The sequence below is a fragment of the Balaenoptera musculus genome, chromosome 9, assembly GCF_009873245.2.
Source record: "Balaenoptera musculus isolate JJ_BM4_2016_0621 chromosome 9, mBalMus1.pri.v3, whole genome shotgun sequence".
Taxonomy (NCBI): Eukaryota; Metazoa; Chordata; class Mammalia; order Artiodactyla; family Balaenopteridae; genus Balaenoptera; species Balaenoptera musculus.
The window spans coordinates 89,202,301-89,228,678 of NC_045793.1; the positions used below are offsets into that span (position 1 = coordinate 89,202,301).

The 26,378-nt window shown below is 42.7% G+C and overlaps 1 protein-coding gene across 4 annotated transcripts in view; it reads left to right on the plus strand.

Moving 5' to 3' along the window:
• Window positions 1–26,378, plus strand: part of LHFPL3 (LHFPL tetraspan subfamily member 3) — a 543,757-nt gene that overhangs the window by 469,371 nt on the left and 48,008 nt on the right. Inside the window, exons 3-4 of one of the 4 annotated variants that reach the window (XM_036863250.1) lie at window positions 25,163–25,210; window positions 25,411–25,480. The exons of 1 other annotated variant lie outside the window; for it this stretch is intronic. In XM_036863250.1, the coding sequence (XP_036719145.1) occupies window positions 25,163–25,179 (17 nt within the window). In that variant the 3' untranslated portion in view covers window positions 25,180–25,210; window positions 25,411–25,480. Of the gene's footprint in view, window positions 1–25,162; window positions 25,211–25,410; window positions 25,481–26,378 lie in introns of those variants that run through there. 2 more of the 4 variants (XM_036863249.1, XM_036863248.1) reach the window with 2 other exon arrangements.

Here is a 26,378-nt window from a genome sequence, read left to right on the forward strand (position 1 = left end):
TAAGACCAAGTAAGCCATGACAGCTTGGGGGAATCCTAGATCGAAGAGAGGTTCAAAATAGCTGTGACCTTCAGCAAAGGGCTAACACAAAAAGGACACAGGCGAGAGAGTAAAAGTGAAGATAGAATTTTAAAGGACAGTGGGCTTGTATGCAAAGATTGCTTTGTTCTCATTGTTCATTCTATCACGAAGTAGCTGTTGAGTGTCTGCTATGTCACCGTCTTGGTGCTATACCTGCAAGGAGTACAAAACCAAAGTAACATGGAGTCCCAGGCCTCTAGAACTGTATAGTCTGCATGAGGAGATGAGCATAGACATGTCCAACAGTAGGATTATGGTCCAAGTGATACGTGATGAACAGAAATAGTGATACATGATAGTCAGCACAGTATGTGGAAAATGTTATTAACCACTCCCCAGATTAATAAATAATTTCAGAAAAAGGAGATGAGTTCATTCCAAAAAAACTTCTATTACCAAAAATTTTTTTTTGAATTTTATTTATTTTTGGCTGCGTTTGGTCTTCGTTGCTGTGCGTGGGCTTTCTCTAGTTGTTTCGAGCGGGGCTACTCTTCGTTGTGGTGTGCAGACTTCTCCTTGCAGTGGCTTCTCTTGTTGCAAAGCACGGGCTCTAGGCCGCACGGGCTTCAGTAGTTGCAGCACGCGGGCTCAATAGTGTGGCTCACAGGGTCTAGAGCGCAGGCTCAGTAGTTGTGGTGCACAGGCTTAGTTGCTCCGCGGCATGTAGAATCTTCCCAGACCAGGGATTGAACCCATGTCCCCTGCATTGGCAGGTGGGGTTTTATCTGCTGCGCCACCAGGGAAGTCCCTCTGTTACCAAAATTTTTAATTTTATAAGTATTTTTCATCTGAATGAAGAGTTTAGTAGGCCCAGGTTCAAGGACTAGTCCTGTCCTAACCAGCTGTGTGACCTATGACAGCCACGTAACTGCTCTAGGCCTCAGTTTTCCCATCTCTAAAATGAGAGGGCTGAACCGGATGATTTCTCAGGCCCTTCCAGCTACAACCTTCTGTGACGCTGAGCCCTTTTGGTTTTCTCCATTCTGAGCTTAATTTCTCATTCTCTGAAGTATTGCATCCCAGAATGTTTTATATAAAAAATTGTATTTCCAAATCTGCAATAGCTTTAGCTTGAAATATATATTATGCCATAAAGCTCAGTATAGATTTGTAAAGCAGAACTGAGAAACATTAAATAGCTCATAAGTACTTTAAAATTAATTTGATCTTGAATGTGTCTGAATGAATGGGCTTGACATAAGCCTTTCAATTTTTCACCCCACTTCAGAGAGTGCACAAAGTACAAACTGTAAATCAGCCTTCACATTTGCTGGTATGGCCACTGAGCAAAAAAAAAAAAAAAAAAAGAAGAAGAAAAAGAGATATGGCTAATAAACTATTCAAACAAGATTTAGGAGCTTGGAAAGCACAGGGCCCAGCTTGTGACTTGCCTTCTTTGAAGTACTCATGTTTGTGTAACTCAGCTGGTGTCTAGACACACAGAGAGTGGACATTTGAAGCAGTAGGTCCAGTAACTCAAAACAGAACAGCCTTTAGCCTTGAGTATCCATTTCAAGCAGGCATGTATGGCTGAGAGGGAGGGAGGGAGGGAGGGAGAATATGTTAAGGTAGGACAGTGATATAAGGAACTGGTACAGAGATCAGAAGGATACAAATGATCAGTTCCCTTCCCCACTCAGGTTGGCATGGGCCAAGCATAGCCACAGTGAGCCTCATGAACTGAAGCATATTTAGACAGCAAGAACAGTCCATGGTGTGAATTGTACAGAATTTGCTGTCACACGTTAGCTGCTCTGTTAAAAAAAAAAAAAGGAGAAGCAACATGGAAATACGATGAACTTGGGGTCAGGTTGATCCAAGACAAATCTTAACATCTACCGCTTTCTAGTTATGTGTCCTAGGACAAATTATTTAATGTCTTGGAGACTGCATTTTCCTATCTATAAAATGGATACAGTAAAACCTATAATCCAGAATTGTTGTGAGGATTAAATGAAATAATGTGTGTTTCAGGACTGAGTCAGCTGCATATAACAGAAAATCCAAATAATAGTGCCTTTAACATGGAGAGGTTGGTTTTCCTTCGTGTAATATGAATTCTGATGGTAGCAGTTCATGACTGGCAAGGGGGCTCCATAACATCAAGAATGTCGCAATTTCCTTCTTTGTTTTGCTGTATTATCTTTAGCTTGTGGCTTGTATCCTCGCGATTACCTTGTGATCATAAGATGGTTGCTGCAGCTCCAATCGTCACATTTCCATTTCAGTTAGGAAGAAGGGAGAAGAGGGAAGAACAAAAAGAAGCCTGCCTTCCAGCTAACTGTTGAAAGAGTTTTCCTAGATGCCTCACCCAACAACTTTTGTTTGTAACTCATCGGTCATACCTATCTTCAGGGGAGACTGGAAGAGTTAGGATTTTGGGTGGACACATTGCTCCCCTCAACAATATAGGGGGTGAAGGCAAAAGGAGAGAGTGGATACTAGGTAACTAATTAGTAGTCTCTCATGATATGGAAAGCACCTAGCTAATGGAAGGTATTCAGTGAATGAAAGCTATTATTTAATGTATTCTTTAAGCTGTTTTGGAAATACTTGGCCCATCTCACTATTCTGACTCCCTCAGAATGCCTATCCAATCTTTGGGTCAAGGCCCATCTCTCAGAGGCCTCCACCACCCTTTGGGGACCTCACAAAAGACGTTAGACCCTCTCCCAGGTCACAGCCCTTGGCATTTTGAAAGCAGCTGTCCTGCGCTCATTAGACCATCTCAGCCCCAGACCAACTACCCCCAGGTCCTTCAAGTCAGACGGTATTGTCAGAAGTCCTAAACATTCTTCTGTGGACCAGATCTCTCTGTAGCTGGGGCTCACACAGCAGAACAGAATGATACAGGTGTGGGCAGTGCAAGAGGAAACAGAGAAGGTCTGTCAGTTTCCTAGTTTTAGACTCTCTCTTTGCAGCCCACTCCTGCCATGCCTGACTCATAAGTCAGCCCTGGGGGACTCTTTCATCAGAGGCTCTGAGACAGCCCAGGCCTCTTCCTATGGCACAGTCTAAGAAACAGAGTTGACTTCCTGGGCTCTGATGCCCTCAGAGCAGAGAAGCAGGGCCTCTAGGTCTCTGTCCCCACTGCCCTCAAACTCCTCAGACCCGCAGAGGGTGCTGTCTGTTCACAGAATTAGCAGGCAAAGGGTTAAGGACACAGCCTCACAGGATGGGGAGGAGAGAACCCTGCCCCAGCAAGCAGAGAGCTCAGTAACTCAAATCTAGCTCCCTCCCCTACCCTCCTGTCTGAAACCAAGAGACGTAGATGCCCGGATACTCTTCCAGCAAAGGAGCAGTGTTCCAGGAGTTCAGGACTTATGCCCAGAGGGTACTGGCCTGATGGCCCTTCACAGGGGATGAGGCAACCAGGGCTCAGGAAGGCACAGCCAGCAGCCCTCCTGTTCTCAACCGCAGGAAAGATGGGTGAAGGCTCCCCAGGCCAGAGCAGCTGAAGAGGTTAGCCAGACAGATGGCATAAGTAGAAAGGTAAGAAGGAAAATTTGTCTCCAAAACATACGGACTCCCAAAGCTCATCCTTATGAGGCCCAGGCTACAGTTTGGCCCCAAGCTCCTGGCCTCAGGTCTTGCTTCCTGGGGAGATAGAGCACCCCCATCTTGCTGACCAAGGGTCCACAGCCTGGCTTGCCCACTGTCAAATGCAAGTAGAAATGTGAAATTATAAAGGAAGAGAGTAGAAAAAATATAAAAGGACCCAGTTTGCTGTGAGGAGTGATAGAAGTCACAGGTGCCTTTTAAGTCATGGATTGCTGGGTTTTCATGGAATATATAGAAGAAAAAGTGGTTTCCCTTTGGCTAGGATGGGTATCCATCCTGACTTTCCTGGGAGAGTCCCAGTTTATAGCTGCTGACCTGACATAATTATGAATAGCATCCACTTTCACTCTTGAAATGGGCCTGATTGGACCACAAGTGATATGGTGGCTCTACCTTGGAGAGGGACTAGAAAGAATAATAAGTTATTCTTTTCATAACTTTTCTCCTATAACTCATAGTATATTTATAGCTAGACATTGACCATTTTACCATGTAACCATGTTCATCTTTACAAATTAAAAATTATATTCTTATCCAAGCTAAGTTATCTTAATCTCAGTTGTATGTCATCAAGCTGCACTTTTATTCCTAATAAAAAAATATTATCCATACATAATGGTAGTACTAAAATTGACCAGAGAGAGTTCTTTTTTAAATGGTTTGAGTCTACAAATAATTATAATAGGTTTAATAATTTTTGCTGAAACCAGTGCAGTATCATCATAGTTTTTTGATTATTTTTAACTTTGTTGTTGCTTTTTCAAAGGCTGCATTCATATTTTCCCAGACTTGTTTATTGATCTTTAAGGGGGGCAGCTCAACACAGAGAAGGATCAGAGGCCTTAGACTCGATAGAACTGGGTGTAAAGTCTGGTTTTTCATCTCTGTTTGTGGCGTTAATATCATCCTCTGTTTCTATATTGATAAAATGGGAATGATAGTAAGAATGGTTAGTATTTATCAACCATGTTCTACTGACCAAGCACTGTTCTCAGTGGCTCGCATATGTTAACTTATTTAATCCTCATAACAACGCTGTGAGGAAGGTACTATTATATAATCCTTATTTTTACACAGAGCAAACCAAGAGGTTAAGGCACTTGCTCAAGATCACACAGCTCTTACTTAACACCTGAGTTCTTAACCACTGTGTTCTGTTGCCCATCTGATGGGGGTCTGAGGAAGATTACATGAGAAATTAAACATATGATGCCCGTCATTGTGCCTGGCAGAGCAGAAGTTTGACTAAGCAAAGCATGCACCTTTCACAGCAGCATCCTCCAGCACGATAGCATTCCAGTGTCTGCCTATGCAGAGAGAGTTTTGGTGAAAGTGCCGTCTGCACAGGTTTGTTTCCCGGATTGCTAGGAAATTCAGATCAGGCAGTTCCAACGATGTAAAGAGAGCTTTGGCAAGAATGTAGTCGTGCTCTCAAAACATGTCCTTGAGAGCATTTTTCCTTGAGAAAAACTGAGTTTGTTTCTTTTGAAGGAAAATCCAAAACTTTCAAACCGAGCAAGGAACAACATTTAGAGCCTGGAGGTGTATGTCAAGCTATGCGTAACCACGTCCTGTATCAGAGAGAAAATCAAGGGTAAAGCCCTGCCACTCGGGAGAGTGACCTGCAGCCCCCTCTCCTCCAGGGTGCCCTCACCCGCCCCTTGCTCAGTCACAATCCCCATGTGTGCCTGCGTACAGCAAACCACCAGACACCCCAGTCAGATTTTCAGATTCTCTGAGAGCCTCCCTGCAGCATAGTTTCCTCATTGAAAAAAAAAAAAGTAGAGGCAGTGGGGATTTTCCTGCATCACAAAATGATTGTGAAGATTAATGATGTAAAGTCGCATAGAGCACCTTAATACATCAGAAGAAAGTGCCTCAGAATTCTGTATGACACACGTGGGGCACTCGATAGAGCATAGTCTTCAGAGCAGCTAGCCCTGAATTTGAATCCCCACTGAACCTGCACTGCTGCTTTCTAGTTAGGTGACTTTGGGTAAGAGACTAAAGGCTTTTGGACTTACTGTCCTCATCTGTAAAAGGAGGATTAATAATATCTGCCTTCAAAGATGTCATGGAAATGGACTAAGATGGCACAAGGAAATGTTTGTCATACAGTAGACAGTCTCAGACCCTCTGCCTGATCAGCCCTTCAGTTATTTAGGGACTAGTGATGTGTGCACTACGTAAATTTTTCCAGTCCCTTCACTTTTCCTATTTTCCTGTCTTTTGCCATTTCAGTATATATTGGTGAAAGCCACGCTGGAACAGGGAGAAAACTTTGAAATGGAATGAAACTTACAGAAATCAGCATTGTCCATTGTTATTTTCTTCTCCAGTTAAAGAGCTTGGTACAGAAGATAGACTCGAATGTTTAGGAGTTTAGCTGCACCAGATAACTGTCATTGGCCTTTCATGGTGGAGAATCTAAGATTGGTTGCATTGTCCACCATCCTATCAGGCGATATTAGTACCCATAGTATTACATTCTCCATGAACATTAAAAAAAAAAACAAAACCAGGTAACTATAAAGGACCAAATTTTGCTCCCAGCTACATATTCAGTGATTCTAATTCATAGGGCTTGAGTGCATACATCTGAGGAGAGAATTTTCTTCATAACCGATGTTCATTCTGTCCAAATGTGCCAGAGAGTAATACTCCTGTAAAGCGTATTTAACCCAGTGAATTGAGTCCTAAAGCATTTCTTTTACTCTGTTATTTCTCACTTAGAATACTTTTCATCCACCTCAAAAAGCTCTTTTCCTGTCATGGTTCACCACCTTGTCTTAGGATCTTTCTGTTCAGTATTTCTACCTGATGCAAAGGTCAGACCAGACGGGACTTTGCTGTCTCTGGATTCCATCAGGGCTGAACTGCAAGCTCCTTCTGAATCCTCACCTCTCTTTCTCTCCTGTATCTCCTGGATGCCCTTGGACATCACCAGTGCTTTTGCCATTTGACTTAAATATTCTATAGCATCATTTGCTTCCTAAAATTACGTGTTTGGACCTAGTAGACATCATTGGGGTCTGGCTGGGCAAGAGGGATCGAGATGGCAAGTCCAGGTGCCAGATAAGGTGTGGCAGTTGTCATTGTCCAGTAGAGACAAACACTTGAACAAATGGGAGGTGGACAGAAGGAAGACTTAGGGCCAAAAGCTAGCAGACAGGCTCCCAACATTCCATTGACTAGTTAATCAACACACATGTGCACAATCCATTCAGCATGACCTGCTCAGCTCTGGAGACAGAGAAGGCAGCTTCAGTTGCGTGATGGTTTGGATGGAATGTGCCCAGGGAATTCCTTTACTAGGTCTCCATACTGCTGAGACGTTTGTTCATCTCAATGGACGTTCTCAAATCACTGAAGACCATTGTAGCCTTGGAGAGGTAGGGATACCTTTTATTTTGATGCAGGTAGAAGACAATTGTCAGCCAGATTTATATTCATTAAACAAATATAAATTTATATTCTCTGGCACTTTCTTTTTGCCATTCGCTCCTTCCTTGCATTCTCTTCACTTGTGTGGGTTCCATTGTGAACTTTCTGTAACAGGTGGCAGTGTGGCCTCTGGAGTCAGATGCCCTGAGTTCAAATCTTGACCCTTCCATTTACTATCTCTGTGGCCATGGGTGATACAGTTAACTGGAAGGACCTCAGTCTACTGATGCTCACTAATGGAAATGAGAATAGTGCCTAACTGATTGATTTATTGAGATTAAATGAGTGAGTGCTCATAAAGACCCTAGTATCAGACACAGAGTAAGCACTCATTAAGTATTGTTCAATCAGCCAACATTTGCTATGTGTTTTGCTGGTAAGAGTGATTTTTCGATTTGCTCTCCAGGGCGCTCCACACTTTGTATCTAGGCAGCCAATGTCCAGAGCCTAGGAAATTCATTGTAGGCATGAACAGCAACAGCAAGAAAGTAAGCTGAGATGAGCTCTGATCCTCAAACGGTCGTCACTTGTTCATCCATTAATTTCAGTCAGTAAACACTTATTGAGCACCTACTATGTGTTAAGCACCGTTCTAGAAGATGGAGGTAAAGTAACACAGCAGGTAGACAAAAACCCCACTTCTCCTAGAGTTTGTTTTCTGCTGGGGAGAGACAGGCAATAAATAAATTTAAGAGGCAAGAAAAAACCAAAGAGTAAAAAATGCTATGCAGAGAATTTAAACCCGGTAATATGATAGACAGGGACCAAGTAGCTCCCCCAGGTTGGATGTTCAGGGAGGGCCTCTGAGGATGTGACATTTAAGCCAAAATCTGGAGAGACTGATCCAACAACAGTCATGAGAAAGACTTCCAGGCAGTGGGAGGAGCAAGGTCAAAGATCCAAAGATGGGAATGAGAAGCAGAAAGAAGGCCAGTTTGGACAGTACTAGGTAAGAGGGAGAGTGGTGTGAAATGAAGCTGGAAGGTAGGCAAGGGCCAGATCCAAAGGCTTTATAAGCCAGGGAAAGGAGTTTGGATTTTATTCCAGCTGTGATGGGAGCCGTTGGATGGCTGTGAACTGGGAGTGATATAATCTGACTTAAACTTTTAAAGGTGCATCTTGGCTGTCTTATACCTCTCTTTACTGTCACTGTGTGTGGCTGGCCCTCTATGATGAGGTATTAATTGTCTTTGGAAGAAGCTATCCCATACAGCCACAGGAAGAAGTGCTCAGCAGACCAAGAGGCCATCACATTCAGAAAAGCCCACTGTTCTTTCATCATTTGTGCTTTTAGGAGGTGACAAAGTGAAAGCAGTGATTGAAGTAGGAAGTTGACCATCTGCCGTGAGAATCCAGGAAAGATAGTGTCAGGGCTGTGGTGAACATGAAGATTGGGTCCTACCTTCCTGCACCCTGTTTTTCATTAGTTCACTGTGTGGTCCCAATCATTCCAATATTCCAGAAGGAATTGAAGTGTTACCCCTGCAGAGCATTAATGAGCCAGACTGACCTTTGGGATGTACCCCAAACTAGATCCTGAGAACACTTGGCTGTAATAGATTGTGAGTCTGCATAGAGTCCCTTCTAGGAGCTATGTCTCATAGGATGTCTATTTTCTTCTGAGGACAAATGAAAATTGTACCCAGTGTGGTGTCTGGGTTCCGAAGCTAATGCAGTGGGTTTGGAAATAACCCTACAGCCCAGTGATAGTAAGATAAGCGTCTTTCCTAATATTTCATGGTGATGAAGATTTCTCTTCCATTAGGAAACTATCAGTGCATATACAATGAACACTGAGCAGAGAATCAGGATCCCTAAGTTCTGACCTCAGCTCTGTCACCAAGGGGTTATGTTTAAAGTTTGTCAAAGTACTTTGACTTTGAACCTTAGTCTGCTTATCTCTGAAGGAAGAAACTTGGACCAACTCCATCTTGGATCATTCTCAGCTCTCACTTTTGATTGTCCATATACCATCATCCTCATTTCCTAGAGGTCCACATTTGTGAGATGATAGGGCTAAAGGCAGGGGCATCTGGTCTACTGTACAGCTTATTGGACCACAGAGGGATTAAATCTATACCTTTGACTTCTTTAGCACCATTTCATTATCAGTTGAACCAGCCACCTCTGCACTGAAGAGTACAGATCAAATGAGTTTATCTTCCTCACTAAACTATATGCTCTTTTTTTTCCCCACATCTTTATTGGAGTATAAATGCTTTACAATGTTGTGTTAGTTTCTGCTGTGCAACGAAGTGAATCAGCTATATGTATACATATATCCCCATAGCCCCTGCCTCTTGAGCCTCCATCCCACCCTCCCTATCCCATCCCTCTAGATTGTCACAAAGCATCGAGTTGATCTCCTTGTGCTTGCAGCAGCTTCCCACTAGCCATCCATTTTACATTTGGTGGTGTATATATGTCAATGCTACTCTATCATTTCATCCCAGCTTCCTCTCCCCACCGTGCCCTCGAGTCTGTTCTCTACGTCTGTATCTTCATTCCTGCCCTTCCAGTAGGTTCATCAGTACTGCTTTTTTAAATTCCATAGCGTATGCATTACCATATGATATTTGTTTTTCTCTTTCTGACTTACTTCACTGTGTATGAAGTATGATTCTAGGTCTATCCACCTCAATACAAATAACTAAGTTTCGTTCCTTTTTATGGCTGAGTAATATTCCATTGTATATATGTGCCACATCTTCTTTATCCATTCATCTGCTGATGGACATTTAGGTTACTTCCATGTACTGGCTATTGTAAATAGTGCTGCAGTGAACGTTGTGGTACACGTATCTTTTTGAATTCCGGTTTTCTCAGGGTATATGCCCAGTAGTGGGGTTGCTGTGTCATATGGTAGTTCTATTTTTAGTTTTTTAAGGAACCTCCATACTGTTCTCCATAGTGGCTGTATCAATTTACATTCCCACCAACAATGCAGGTGGGTTCTCTTTTCTCCACACCCTCTCCAGCATTTATTCTTTCTAGATTTTTTGATGATGGCCATTCTAACCAGTGTGAGGTGATACCTCATTGTGGTTTTGATTTGCAGCTCTCTAATGATTAGTGACGTTGAGCATCTTTTCAGGTATTTGTTGGCCATCTGTATGTCTTCTTTGGAGAAATGTCTGTTTAGGTCTTCCGCCCATTTTTGGATTGGGTTACTTGTTTTTTTGATATTGAGCTGCATGAGCTGCTTGTAAATTTTGGAGATTAATCCTTTGTCAGTTGCTTCGTTTGCAAATACTTTCTCCCATTCTGAGGGTTGTCTTTTCGTTTGGTTTATGGTTTCCTTTGCTGTGCAAAAGCTTTTAAGTTTCATTAGGTCCCATTTGTTTATTTTTGTTTTTATTTCTATTTCTCTAGGAGGTGGGTCAAAAAGGATCTTGCTGTGATTTATGTCATAGAGTGTTTTTCCTATGTTTTCCTCTAAGAGTTTTATAGTGTCTGGCCTTACATTTAGGTCCCTAATCCATTTTGAGTTTATTTTTGTGTATGTTGTTAGGGATTGTTCTGATTTCATTCTTTTACATGTAGCTGTCCAGTTTTCCCAGCACCACTTATTGAAGAGGCTGTCTTTTCTCCCTTGTATATTCTTGCCTCCTTTATCAAAGATAAGGTGACCATATGTGCGTGGGTTTATCTCTGGGCTTTCTATCCTATTCCACTGATCTATATTTCTGTTTTTGTACCAGTACCATACTGTCTTGATTACTGTAGCTTTGTAGTATAGTCTGAAGTCTGGGAGCCTGATTCCTTCAGCTCCATTTTTCTTTCTTAAGATTGCTTTGGCTATTCAGAGTCTTTTGTGTTTCCATACAAATAGTAAAATTTCTTGTTCTAGTTCTGTGAAAAATGCCATTGGTAATTTGATAGGGATTGCATTGAACCTGTACATGACAGTCATTTTCAGAACATTGATGCTTCCAATCCAGGAGCATGGTATATCTCTCCATGTGTTCGTGTCATCTTTGATTTCTTTCATCAGTGTTTTATAGTTTTCTGAGTATAGGTATTTTGCCTCCTTAGGTAGGTTTATTCCTAGGTATTTTATTCTTTTTGTTGCGATAGTAAATGGAATTGTTTCCTTAATTTCTCTTTCTGATCTTTCGTTGTTAGTGTATAGGAATGCAAGAGATTTCTGTGCATTAATTTTGTATCCTGCAACCTTACCGAATTCATTGATTAGTTCTAGTATTTTTGTGGTGACAGCTTTAGGATTTTCTTTGTATAGTATCATGTCATCTGCAAACAGTGACAGTTTTACTTCTTCTTTTCCAATTTGGATTCCTTTTATTTCTTTTTCTTCTCTGATTGCTCTGGCTAGCTAGGACTTCCAATACTATGTCAAATAATAGTGACGAGAGTGGACATCCTTGTCTTGTTCCTGATCTTAGAGGAAATGCTTTCAGTTTTTCACCATTGAGAATGATGTTTGCTGTGGGTTTGTCGTATGTGGCTTTTATTATGTTGAGGTAGGTTCCCTCTGTACCCACTTTCTGGAGAGTTTTTATCAAAAATCGGTGTTGAATTTTGTCAAAAGCTTTTTCTGCATCTATTGAGATGATCATATGGTTGTTTTTTTTTTTTTTTAAAAGAAATTCATGTTCTTTTATTTATTTATTTATTTATTCATGACTGTGTTGAGTCTTCGTTTCTGCGCGAGGGCTTTCTCTAGTTGCGGCAAGCGGGGACCACTCTTCATCGCGGTGCGCGGGCCTCCCACCATCGCAGCCTCTCTTGTTGCGGAGCACAGGCTCCAGACGCGCAGGCCCAGCAATTGTGGCTCACGGGCCCAGCTGCTCCGTGGCATGTGGGATCCTCCCAGACCAGGGCTCGAACCCGTGTGCCCTGCATTGGCAGGCAGACTCTCAACCACTGAGCCACCAGGGAAGCCCGATCATATGGTTTTTATTATTTAATTTGTTAATATGTGTATCACATTGATTGTTTTGCATATATTGAAGAATCCTTGCATCCCTGGAATAAATCCCATTTGATCATGGTGTATGATCTTTTTATTGTGTTGTTGGATTCTGTTTGCTACATTTTGTTGTGGACTTTTTTGTCTATGTTCATCAGTGATATTGCTCTATAATTTTCTTTTCTGTGATATTTTTGTCTGGTTTTGGTATCAGGGTGATGGTGGCCTCATAGAAGAAGTTTGGGAGTGTTCCTCCCTTTGCAACTTTTTGGAAGAGTTTGAGAAGGATAGGTATTAATTCTTCTCTAAATGTTTGACAGAATTCGCCTGTGAAGCCATCTGGTCCTGGACTTTTGTCTGTTGGAAGATTTTTAATTACAGTTTCAATTTCATTACCTGTGATTGGTCTGTTTATATTTTCTAATTCTTCCTGGTTCAGTCTTGGAAAGTTGTACCTTTCCAGAAATTTGTCCATTTCTTCCAGGTTGTCCATTTTATTGGCATAAAGTTGCTTGTAGTAGTCTCTTACGATCTTTTGTATTTCTGCAGTGTCGGTTGTAATCTCTCATTTTTTTTTTAATACTTTATTTATTTTATTTATTTATTTATGACTGTGTTGGGTCTCTTAGTTTTCATGTGAGGGCTTTCTCTAGTTGCGGCAAGTGGGGGCCACTCTTCATCGCGGTGCGGGGGCCGCTCTTCATTGCGGTGCGCGGGCCTTTCACTATCGCGGCCCCTCCCGTTGCGGGGCACAGGCTCCAGATGCGCAGGCTCAGTAGTTGTGGCTCACGGGCCCAGTTGCTCCGCGGCATGTGGGATCTTCCCAGACCAGGGCTCGAACCCATGTCCCCTGCATTAGCAGGCAGATTCTCAACCACTGCGCCACCAGGGAAGCCCAGTCTCTCATTTTTTATTTCTAATTTTATTGATTTGAGTCCTCTCTCTTGTTTTTCTTGATGAGTCTGGCTAAAGGTTTATCAATTATGTTTATCTTCTCAAAAAACCAACTTTTAGTTTTATTGATCTTTGCTATTGTTTTCTTCATTTCTATTTCATTTATCTCTGCTCTGATCTTTATGATTTCTTTCCTTCTACTAACTTTGGGGTTTTTTTGTTCTTCTTTTTCTAGTTGCTTTAGGTGTATGGTTAGATTGTTTACTTGAGATTTTTCTTGTTTCTTGAGGTGAGCTTAAAGTGCGATGAACTTCCCTCTTAGAACTGCTTTTGCTGCATCCATATGTTTTGGATCATCATGTTTTCGTTGTCATTTGTTTCTAGGTATTTTTTTATTTCTTCTTGATTTCTTCAGTGATTTCTTGGTTATTTAGCAGTGCACTGTTTAGCCTCCATGTATTTGTGTTTTTTACAGGTTTTTTTCCTGTAATTGATTTCTTATCTCATAGCATTGTGGTTGGAAAAGATGCTTGATATGACTTCAGTTTTCTTAAATTTTCCAAGGCTTGATTTGTGACCCAAGATATGATCCATTCTGGAGAATGTTCCATGTGCAGTTGAGAAGAAAGTGTATTCTTCTGCCTTCAGGTGGAATGTCCTAAAAATATCAATTAAGTCTATCTGGTCTATTGTGTCATTTGAAGCTTGTGTTTCCTTATTTATTTTCTGTCTGGATGATCTGTCTATTGGTGTAAGTGGGGTGTTAAAGTCCCCCACTAATATTGTGTTAATGTCGATTTCTCCTTTTATGGCTCTTAGCATTTGCCTTATGTATTGAGGTGCTCCTATGTTGGGTGCATAAATATTTACAATTGCTTTGTTTTCTTCTTGGATCGATCCCTTGATCATTACGTAGTGTCCTCCTTTGTCTCTTGTAATAGTCTTTATTTTAAAGTCTATTTTATCTGATACGTGTATTGCTACTCCAGCTTTCTTTTGATTTCCTTTTGCATGGAATATCTTTTTCCATCCCCTCACTTTCAGTCTGTATGTGTCCCTAGGTCTGAAGTGGGTTTCTTGTAGACAGCATATATAAGGGCCTTGTTTTTATATCTATTCAGCCAGTCTGTGTCTTTTGGTTGGAGCATTTAACCCATTTACATTCGAGGTGATTATCGATATATATGTTCCTATTACCATTTTCTGAATTGATTTGGGTTTGTTTTGGGGGGTCTTTTTCTTCTCTTTTGTTTCCTGCTTAGAGAAGTTCCTTTAGCATTTGTTGTAAAGCTGGTTTGGTGGTGCTGAATTCTCTTAGCTTTTGCTTGTCTGTAAAGCTTTTGATTTCTCCGTCGAATCTGAATGAGATACTTGCCAGGTATAGTAATCTTGGTTGTAGTTTCTTCCCTTTCATCACTTTAAATATATCGTGCCACTCCCTTCTGGCTTGTAGAGTTTCTGCTGAGAAATCAGCTGTTAACCTTATGGGAGTTCCCTTGTATGTTATTTGTCATTTTTCCCTTGTTGCTTTTAATAATTTTTCTTTGTCTTTAATTTTTATCAGTTTGATTACTATGTGTCTCAGCATGTTTCTCCTTGGGTTTATCCTGCCTGGGACTCTCTGCGCTTCCTGGACTTGGGTGGCTATTTCCTTTCCCAAGTTAGGGAAGTTTTCAACTATAATCTCTTCACATATTTTCTCAGGTCCTTTCTCTCTCTCTCCTCTTTCTGGAACCCCTATAATGCGAATGTTGTTGCGTTTAATGTTGTCCCAGAGGTTTCTGAGACTGTCCTCAATTCTTTTCATTCTTTTTTCTTTATTCTGCTCCTGGCAGTTATTTCCACCATTTTATCTTCCAGCTCACTTTTCCATTCCTCTCCCTCAGTTATCCTGATATTGATTCCTTCCAGGGTATTTTTAATTTCAGTTATTGTGTTGTTCATCACTGTTTGCGTGCTCTTTAGTTCTTCTAGATCCTTGTTAAACGTTTCTTGTATTTTCTGCATTCTCTTTCTGAGATTTTGGATCATCTTTACTATCATTACTCTGAATTCTTTTTCAGGTAGTTTGCCTATTTCATCTTCATTTATTTGGTCTTGTAGGGTTTTACCTTGCTCCTTCATCTGTAACATTTTTTTTTGGTCGTTTCTTTTTTTTTTTTGATGGGTGGGGCTGTATTCCTGTCTTACTGGTTGTTTGGCCTGAGGTGTCCAGCACTGGAGTTGGCAGGCAGTTGGGTAGAGCCAGGGCTTGGTACTGAGATGAGAACCTCTGGGAGGCCTCACTCTGATTAATAGTCCCTGGGGTCTGAGGTTCTCTGTTAGTATAGCAGTTTGGATTCAGCACTCCCACCACAGGAGCTCGGGCCTGACCTCCGGCCTGGCAACCAAGATCCTGCAAGCCACGTGGCACAGAAAAAAAATAAAAAATAAAAAAAATAAAGGAGCAGTACAATAACAAAGAATAAATAATAAAATAAAATTTGAAAACTAAAAATATATTAGGAAAAATAAAAATATAATTGAAACAGTTGCAACAAGGTAAAACAAAAACCACAACAGAAAAAAGAAAAAATAAATAAATTTAAAAAGGGGAACAAGTCAAAGGAGCAGAACAATAACAAAGTATAAAGAATAAAATAAGATTAGAAAAAAGTTTTATTGGAAAAAATTAAAATATAAATGAGTCAACAACAAGAAGGTAAAACAGAACCCCAACCTAAAAGAAGAAAAAAGAAAAATGAAAAAAAAAAAGGCCTTGGTTATGGGGAGCGGAGTTTAGGTGGGGGGTGGAACTTAGGCAGGGGCCTACGCAAGGGGCTGACATTTAAGCATAGGGCGTGGCCTAGGTTCAGGACCCTTGCAGCCAGAAAAGGCCTTGGGGGCGGGGCCTAGGCTGGGTGACATTCAGGCATGGGGCAGCGCCTCTGCTTAGGACCTGAGCAGAAGGGGAGGGGCAGCACGTGGAAAGGAGGGCCTCCTGAGTGTGGAGTTCCAGAGTGTGGAGGCAGGGCCCTGAGTGAGGGTGTGTGGGTGGGGTTTAGGCCCAGCATGGTTGGAGGGGGTCTCAGAGGGGGTCTCCGAGTGTAGAGGTAGGGCCCTGTGGGGGCGTGTAGGGGTGGGGCTTGGGCTCTGCGCAGCAGGAGGGAGGCTCCCAGGGCAGAGGATTAGGCCTGGAAGCCCTACAGGCTCCCCGGTACCTAAGTGGACAGGGAAAGTGCTGGCTGCATTGCCTTCTGTTCCTCTGCACCCCCCCAACAGGGTCTCCCCTGTTGCAGGTGGGTCCCACTGGGTGTAGGAACTCCTACCCTCCCCCAGCTGCCCCTCAGGGGTGCCAGTCCCGGAGGTCTGTCCTTTACTTTTGCTCCCCCTTCCCTCCCTCCCCCTCCCTCAGGACCTTCGCTGCTGGAGGGGGCCCTGGTGGGCAGAGGATCAGGCCCAGGATCTCAGCAGGCTCCCGGGGGGCCCAGGTGGGCAGGGGAAACGCTGGCCATGCTGCGTTTTGATCCTTTGCCCTCCCATCGTCCCCCCCATCCCCCTTCGGGTGTGGGATCCCTCCTCCTCCCCCAGCCACCCCTCAGGGGCACGGGTCCCGTCCCGCCTCCACTTCTCCTCCCCCCTCGCTCCACCCCACGTCCTACCCGGTCACTGGGGGTTCCTCCTATTCCCTCAGGTGTCTGTGGTCCCCCACCGGTGCCTGGTAGGTGCCCCAGTTGTGTGGAGATGCAAATTCCGTGTCCCCCTAGTCCGCCGTGTTGACTCCGCCCCCTATATGCTCTTTAATAATCTGTAGTCACTAAATTTCACTGAATATTTACTATGCATCTTATATTATTCAATTTTGATAATAACCCCATGGCATAAGTGCTAGCATTATCTCCAATTTAATAAGAAACTGAACCTTGGAGAAGTTCAGTAATTTGTCTGAGAGCACAGCTAGAATGTACCAGATATAAACCCAGGCTGACTCCAAAGCCCATGCAGAAATTCAGCTACCACAGTCCAGAATCATCCCTTACTTATTTTGTCATATTCACAGTACATATCAAGGTGTTTGACAGATATTATTAGATGCTCAATAAGTGATTCTTTATATTTATTTTTTTTTGGCTGTGTTGGGTCTTCATTTCTGTGCGAGGGCTTTCTCTAGTTGCGGCAAGTGGGGGCCACTCTTCATCGCGGTGCATGGGCCTCTTCACTATCGCGGCCTCTCGTTGCAGAGCACAGGCTCCAGATGCGCTGGCTCAGTAGTTGTGGCTCACGGGCCTAGTTGCTCCGCGGCATGTGGGATCTTCCCAGACCAGGGCTCGAACCCGTGTCCCCTGCATTAGCAGGCAGACTCTCAACCACTGCGCCACCAGGGAAGCCCAATAAGTGATTCTTGAATGAATAAATGTTTAATGCTCTGCTAACTTGCTTTCAGACTTTACTCATACTGCTTTGGAGAAGCAATGTAACCTTGCTAACCAGAAGGCTTTACTCACTCTATTTAGACTTTTATGCAGAATTGCCCATGAGACTATCCCCTGTAGCCAGAACTTAAACTATGTGATCATTAATTTTATGATCAACTTCACTGGGCTAAGAGATGCCCAGATATCTGGTAAGACATCATTTCTGGGTGTGTCTGTGAGGGTATTTCCAGAACAGAGTAGACTGAATAAAAAAGATTACGCTCACCAGTGTGAGTGGGCATCATTCAATCTGTTGAGGGTCTGAATAGAACACAGAGTTGGAGGAAGGGTGAATTTGCTCTCTTGCTTGAGGTGGAACATCCGTCTCCTCTTGCCCCTTGGAAGTGCCATCAGCACTCCTGATTCTCGGCCTTCAGACTTAGACTGGGACTTACACCTTCAGCTCCCCTGGTTCTCAGGCATTTGGACTTGAACTGAATTATACTGCTGGGTTTCCTGGTTATCCAGCCTGCAGACAGCAGACTGGGGGACTTCTCAGCCTCCATAATTGCATGAACCAATTCTTACCATCAGTTTCACTATCTATGTATCTATTTCCCATTGGTTCTGCTTCTCTAGAGAACTCTGACTAATATAACCCATATAAAGACTTATGTACTTGACTTACATAAATTGTCCTTGATATCCTGTAATTAGGCAAGTCTCCTCAACCAGTTTAGCCATTCTTGGGAGCAGTGGTTCCCATCTAGAGGGATGGAGTAAGAAGACACATCAGAACCACCCGATGAGCTTTTTCACGCTATAGAAGTTCCACATGCAGCACCTCCCCTCCCCCAACAAATCCTCATCCTATCTGGGTAGAGGAGGAATTGTCTAAGTTGATGCAAGTTTCCAGGTGTTTCTGATACATTTCCCCATACACTTCCACGGTCCCCAACCCCACACACCTACTTCCATTTAGAGAAAGTCAGTTCTATCTTTTCATTTAAATAAAGGCTGATCTTCTTAGAATCTAAATTAAATGATGAGGCTTTATGTGGCTGACTTGAACATAAAGACGCCCAGACTTCTACCTGTATTGCTTATTTTTCTTTAATAAACTTATTTATTTATGTATTTATTTTTGGCTGCGTTAGGTCTTCATTGCTGCACTTGGGCTTTCTCTAGTTGTGGCGAGCGGGGGCTACTCTTCATTGTGTGCAGTGGCTTCTCATTGCGGTGGCTTCTCTCGTTGCGGAGCACGGGCTCTAGGCTCGTGGCCTTCAGTGTTGTGGCTCACGGGCTCTAGAGCGCAGGCTCAGTAGCTGTGGTGCACGGGCTTGGTTGCTCCGCGGCATGTGGGATCTTCCCGGACCAGGGCTCGAACCCGTGTCCCCTGCATTGGCAGGCAGACTCTTAACCACTGAGCCACCAGGAGAGTCCCTGTATTGCTTATTAAATATATTAAATAATTATCCTCAGCACTTTACAGGTGGGTTTTGACTGAAGATGACTTACATACTTACATATTTATGTTTCATTGTACCTTTTTCAGAATTAGACTTCTACAGCATAGTACACGGCTTACATTCAAGTTTTATTAGAGCACAATAAATGTTGTAGAGCAGCACTGTCTCACAGAACAATGATGGAAATGTTCTCTATCTGCTCTATCCAGTACAGTGTCCTAGACTAGATACATGTGGCTTCTGAGCATTTGAAATGTAGCTAGTGAGACTGAGGAACTAAATTTTTAACTGTATTTTATTTTAATTAACTTAAATTTAATAGCCACGTGTGTCTAGAGGCTGCCGTATTGGAATGTACAAGTACAGTACAGTATAGAGAAACATGCTTCCATTTTTTTTTTTAGCCAAAATAATATAGAACTAGGACCCATTCCATTTTTTAAATCACTTTCCATAAAATCCAGAGCAGAAAACAGCAACAACGCTGTAAGAGACTGGAAGAAACTCTGCCATGCTTACGTTTCCACTGGGGAATGAATTCTTAACAAAAAAGAAAATTCTGACCCAGGGTAGATGAATGGAGAGAGGCAGGAAAGAGGCATTCCCAAGGGGAGCTCCATGGCAAATTCCTAGTTGTCTGTGAGACACAGAGCAGAGAGAGACTGTCAAGGAGAGAGAAATCCCCCCTCAGAGGAAAATCTAAATGTGTTTTTAGCCACCTGTCACCCCAGAGGGAGGACAGGATGGCAACATTAAATTGGTAAGATTGTAAAACAAGGAAATTAACTACTGTACAAGTCCAGCTGAGGTGTTTAAGGTGCGTTTTAACCGATGGAACTTCATTGCTGAAATCCAGATGGGGACTGAGGTGTTTAAGGTGCATTTTAACCGATGGAACTTCATTGCTGAAATCCAGATGGGGACTGACGCTGCCTAGATGGCAGATTCCAAACCTGAATCCCTTTCAGCTTAGAAAACTAGCATTTTCATTACAAACACCGTTCCACAAAAGCAGGATTGTGCTGAATTTTCATCTAAAGCAAATATTAGGTAAGTCACAAAGTGACCCCAGATTCAGAAAGAGAGAGATAGGGTGACGAGGCAACAGGAATACAGGACACACAGGCTCCATTGCAAAAATGTGAACTAAGAAATGCATTCGGTACAAAAGAAGTAGCTACGAAAGGAGCGAAGATGGGAGGGATGTAAACTGAAGAAGTTCATTCATGGGCCAGACAAGAGAGCAGTAATGAATTCTGAGCTAGGACAGCATTTCTCAAATCAGATTTCAGGCACATATGTTTGCGGGGAGATGGGGGTCTTTGGGCTTAATAAGGACATTTAGGTTTTGTACTTTCATTTTACCGATTATAAACAGAAAACTTGTCTTTTCTTCAGTGAGACTTCTCAATTGAAAATCATGTTCAAAGAATGAGACTTCAGCTGTCTTAAGTAAATGTTTCTCAAATGCTGGTTAAGAAAATTTACCATAGGTCTTAGAGGATTATTTTCCTTTAAAGGGGTCCATAGTTTCTTCAAATTTGGAGATCAGTGACCTAGAGGCAGACCACACACACCCCTTGATTTGTATCTTGTTGGAGGAGTTAAAGCAGTTTTCCAACTTTGCCTTTAGCTTGCTTATGAAAAGATTAAACCTTTCCAAACTCAGAGGGCAGGCTGGGCATACTATTCCTATTATATTCCCTAATGGAGGTCCTTGCTTAGAAAACTGTGCCCTTCTATTGCCAATGGGAAGTGGTGTGGTAGGTGGGGTGGTCCTGGACCACAAGTCAGGCGGTCTGCCTCTAACCCTGACTCTCCAGCTGGCTTTCACTTGTCCTCTCTGAGCTTTTGTTTCCTCATCTGTAAAATGAAGCAAGGGACTGGATAATTAATTACCAAGGTCACATCCAGCCTAGATTTCTTTGATTATAACAGTAAACTGCAGCGCCATCTCCTATGTCTTCTCCGAAAGGCCTCTCAATTGAAAGTAGTTTTCACTAGGACTCTCTTTCGTTTCTGTTCTTTTCTTTGTTACCCTCCACCACGGAGCACCGAAGGGTCAGGAGGTCATGCATTTGAAGGAAAAAAAAATCAGTCAACTCTCAGCGTTCCATCTATTATCTGCTACCACCTAGGAAGTGGGAAATTAAACTATAGAACCCAAACTCCCAGGATTCAGTGCAAATCACCCAGATATAGAAGAAATCTCAGAGGGACATTTTGGCTCAGTTTTATAAAGTTTCCAATGAATGAGACAGCTGTTCACTCAAGTGTGAGTAAATCAAATGGTAACATAAAGCTATGTCTGTTTTTATGTTTTGAGTATTATAAATAAAATAATGAGTGGACTCTCAGCCTATTGGTTGATATTCCATTCTGAGAGTGGCACATATGTCGTGAGCTCTCTGAACATTCAAAGGTGTCCCATATGAGCAGTGACGGTACAAGGCCTGTCTGTGTCTGTAGCAAAGAGAAAAGTGTGCTGGCCATGCATGTGCATGGAACCACCAAGCCCTTTGCTTTTCTAAGTATCCTCTGCCTCTTTCTCCCGTTTGTAATTTTGCCAGAGCAACATTCTGTTGACATAAATAGCATCCATTCAAAGAGGTGTTGGACAGATCAAGGTGTCTCTCTGTGTTCCAGAGCCCAGGCACTGTAGTCTGTGGCCTTGAGGCAATACCTGCAGTTGGGAAAGATCTGAGAGTGTGTCTTTAAGAAACCAGCATCCCTGCCAGACAAATGAAGCTGCAATCACCAGCAGCCTTAACCTGCTCCTGCAGTAGACGGCCTACTGCAACTGTGCTTGACAGAGAGAGAGGCTGCCTGAGAAAGAAGAACCCAGGCCCAGCCTTTCGGAGCCCACAGCCCAACTGGCAGCTGGAGTTACATTTACACAAAAGAATATCAGCCAGGTTAAAACCCTGCTCAAAGCAGAGGCCTTGTCAGAGCACAGCAGTGTGTGGTTGGGGACACACACATTGCTTGGTGGGAAAATGCACTTCCGTGGAAGCCGAGAACCATCATGGGGTCTGTGCTCAGGGGTGAGCGTGCTCCCTGCCCAGGCAGCCTATGACTCACCCTTTCTGGCAAAAGGTGGTTAAGCCAGGCTTCCTAACAGACCCTGGCATCTTCCTTGTCATTCTTCCCTTCTGTGTTTGACCAGCTGAAGACTTCCAGTGTTGCTTTTCATTTTTCATTTGAAATGATGCTTTTAGCACCCAACATTCCAACTTTAAAGGATCACATTGCTTCATCCGAATGCTCACATCCCAGTGAGGGCCAACACAATCCTCTGAGGAAGTGAGAAAGGGTGTGAAGGAACTCAGAGTGACGGAAGAGTCCTACAGCTTCCACCCTGGAAACTTTCTCAGACCAGTGATGAATAAGAAGTGACACAGTCAGGTAACAGCCAGACTAGAGAAGTCAGCGGAGGGCGAAATGGGAAGCAGGAGTTTCAAGGTTGTCAGAGGGGAAGGAATCAGGTATCCCTGGGTCAGAAGAACAGGACAGCCCATTAATCTGGGTTTCATGGAATGCCACATGTTTTTAATTTTAATTTTTATTTCATATTGAGTATAGTTGATTAAGAATGTTGTGTTTTACTGTTGGTGGGAATGTAAATTGATACAGCCACAATGGAGAACAGTATGGAGGTTCCTTAAAAAACTAAAAATAGAACTACCATATGACCCAGCAATCCCACTACTGGGCATATACCCTGAGAAAACCATAATTCAAAAAGAGTCATGTACCCCAATGTTCATTGCAGCTCTATTTACAATAGCCAGGACACGGAAGCAACCTAAGTGTCCATCGACAGATGAATGGATAAAGAAGATGTGGCACATATATACAATGGAATATTAGCCATAAAAAGAAATGAAATTGAGTTATTTGTAGTGAGGTGGGTGGACCTAGAGTCTGTCATACAGAGTGAAGTAAGTCAGAAAGAGAAAAACAAATACCATATGCTAACATATATATATGGAATCTAAAAAAAAAAAAAAAAGAGGTTCTGAAGAACCTAGGGGCAGGGCAGGAATAAAGACACAGACGTAGAGAATGGACTTGAGGATATGGGGAGGGGGAAGGGTAAGCTGTGACGAAGTGAGAGAGTGGCATGGACATATATACACTACCAAACGTAAAATAGATAGCTAGTGGGAAGCAGCTGCATAGCACAGGGAGATCAGCTCCGTGCTTTGTGACCACCTAGAGGGGTGGGATAGGGAGGAGGGGAGACGCAAGAGGGAGGAGATATGGGGATGTATGTATATGTATAGCTGATTCACTTTGTTATAAAGCAGAAACCAACACACCATTGTAAAGCAATTATACTCCAATAAAGATGTTAAAAAAAAATGTGTTAGTTTCAGGTACACAGCAAAGTGATTCAGTTATACATATACATGTATCTATTCTTTTTCAAGTTCTTTTCCCATTTAGGTTATTACAGAATATTGACTAGAGTCCCCTGTGCTATACAGTAAGTCCTTGTTGGTTAGCTATTTTAAATATAGCAGTGTGTATATGTCAATCCCAAACTCCCAGTCTATCCCTCCCCGCCACCCTTCCCCACTGGTAACCATAAGTTCTTTCTCTAAATCTGTGAGTCTATTTCTGTTTTGTAAATAAGTTCATTTGTATCATTTTTTTTAGATTCTGCATATAAGCGATATCATAAGATATTTGTCTTTCTCTGTCTGACTTACTTCACTTAGTATGATAATTTCCAGGTCCCTCCCTCCATGTTGCTGCAAATGGCATTATTTCATTCTCTATAATTGCTGAGTAATATTCCATTGTGTATATTTAGTACATCTTCTTTACCCATTCATCTGTCAGTGAACATTTAGGTTGCTTCCATGTCCTGGCTATTGTGAACAGTGCTGCTATGAACACTGTGGTACATGACTCTTTTTGAATTATGGTTTTCTGAGGGTATATGCCTAGTAGTGGGATTGCTGGGTCGTATGGTAGCTCTATTTTTAGTTTTTTAAGGCACCTCCATACTGTTCTCCATAGTGGCTGTATCAATTTACACTCCCACCAACAGTGCAAGAGAGTTCCCTTTTCTCCACACCCTCTCCAGCATTTATTGTTTGTAGACTTTTTGATGGTGGCCATTCTGACCGGTGTGCGGTGGTATCTCATTGTAGTTTTGATTTGCATTTCTCCAATAATTAGCGATGTTGAGCATCTTTTCATGTGCCTCGTTTCCTCTGCCACATGTTTTTTAAATAAAGACCTGTCTCCGTGTGCAGATGCCCACTAGGAGAATGGGGGTGTGGGAGGGGATGTCACTCTGGGGGGGCAGTAAAGCACTAGCAGGGCACTGGTCCTGGCCACCCGGGGACTCAGAGTGTCATCAGCAAAGGCAGACTCAGCCCAGGTTATCCTCAGAGCACTTTACTTGCAGGTTCCTTTCAGGCTAAGGTCCCATATTTTCCTTGACCACAGTATCCTGCCGAGTGAAGTCAAAGCTGACAGAATGGTTCTGGGGAAGAACAGAGGAGTCTGTCCTTCTGTATGACTTGGTACTCACAACCCAGAATCCTTGCGCTGGCACCTTTTAGCAATTCGCTTACTGTGAGGGGCCCTGGGCAGAAGCAAGTTAGAACATGTTAGATGCCATCAGTCCAAAGGTTAACACCTGAGGATGTGTACACAGCCTGTAATTGTCCAACATGAACCAGGCCTCAGGGTTCTAATCGATCTGTGTGTGTGCCATTGATTTTTATTTATCTTTCTTAAAAAGCTACTGTGAATTGCCTTGGAATTTGAAATGACACCCTCAAAGAATTATAACAACACAGAAACTATTGCTCAACCCGTGCGTTTCTAACTTTGTCTTTTTTCTCCTGAATGTTTGATTTCTTCAATTGTTTTTCTTATTGAGCATCTAAATTTCTCACCAAGTCCTTAGCTTTCTGTAAACTTTTGATCATCTACTCTGGGTGGTATTGCCTGAGGAAGCTAAAGATCAAAATAACAACAGTGATAACCAATACTTAGATGATGCTTAGTCTTGAATAGGACTGTTCAAGTATTTTACATGTATTAATTTATTCCATCCTCACCACAGTCTTATGAGGTAAGTGGTACTATTAGACCCATTTTACAGATGAGGAAACTGAGGCATGGAAAGGTAAGACACTTAACACAGAGTCACACAGCTACAAGTGGCAGAACCAAGATATGAAACCAGGGTCTGGCTCTCAGAACTGTGCTTCTCACCACTATGAATCGTCACACGTATCGCTCTTCACACTAGGAATCGGGTGGCCAGGAATGACACTGTTATATTTTTAACCTTTAAAAATAAAGTGCAAGCTCTTAATTTATTGTACCTTTAACTATTCTGTTTTTCCCTCCTAAACTCTCAGATGATGGAAATGCTTAAAGCACACTAAGGTAGTGTGAGATCACGCCATGTAAGTGTGAGCATGGCTCCTCTGGGCCGGACTGTGTTTTGTGCGCTTCCGCCTACCATCCCCGCATGTTTCCTCCGCTGTTCTGATTCCCGCTTTCGCCGCTTGCCCCTGGGGCCGCATGAACCGTCGCTCTTAAGCCGTAGAGCTTATGTCTTTGTTCCTGATTTTGTATTTGTGTTTCTCTCTCCCACAATCTCTAGAGAATTTGCCGCTGTCTGCCTGGCACCTCCCCGGAAAGGAGCTGGGGACACCTGGGGAATGCGTTTTGTTATTGTTCTCTGACAACGAGCCCTCATGTTGTCAGATTTTAGGATTCTGGGCTAGTGTCCACGTTCTCACAGCAACATTCTACTCCACAGAGCGGAAACGTGTGTAGGCCCCTCATGCAGGCTGAGGCACCCATTGCATCTTTGCTGTGCAGTGTTCTTCTGGGACCACCAGCCTAAATGGATTATTGCTCTGTGAGCCTTTGCAGGAGTGAATGCTCTGTGAGAATAAATACCATGCAACAGGGCTAAAATGAGCCATGGAGAAAAGTGGTCATCTTCTCATTTGTTTATTGTTTTCTCTGTACTTGTGTATATGATGGACACATATACATATATTGAACAAAACTGTGATTATCAATGAGAAAGGATAATGGTTTCTAAGCCAAATATGGGTTATATTGGCCCTTCATTGTACATACCCATGCACACACACACACACAAATTCAATATGTGATGAACTAGATTTACAGAGTAATACATTGGGGAGAAGGAATTTGTGCCTGACAAAAAGTATCCTGTCTTACTGTACAGCTTTCCCCACCTGACCGTGATTTCAGGGTTGGAACTTCCTCTTGTCCTCAGTCTCCCAGAAGTTTCAAGTGCATGTCGAAAAGGAGTGAGAAGGAAACTTTCCAAGTTAGTTGTCAGAGATGACAAGAATTTAAAAATGCAGGGGCTCTCTCATGAGATGTGATGGAGCACTTAGTCCCCTGCAGTGCTGGGACTCGAGCCCGTCGTTTAGACATACACAGAATGCTGGAGCTTACGGGTCCTTAGAGATGGATTCTTCACTCCAAACCCCTTAATTCACAGATGACTGAGGCCTCCAGAGGGAAAGTAACTTGCCCAAATGGGGCAGAGCCTGGATTATAACTCAGTTCTCTTTCCATCAAAGCATC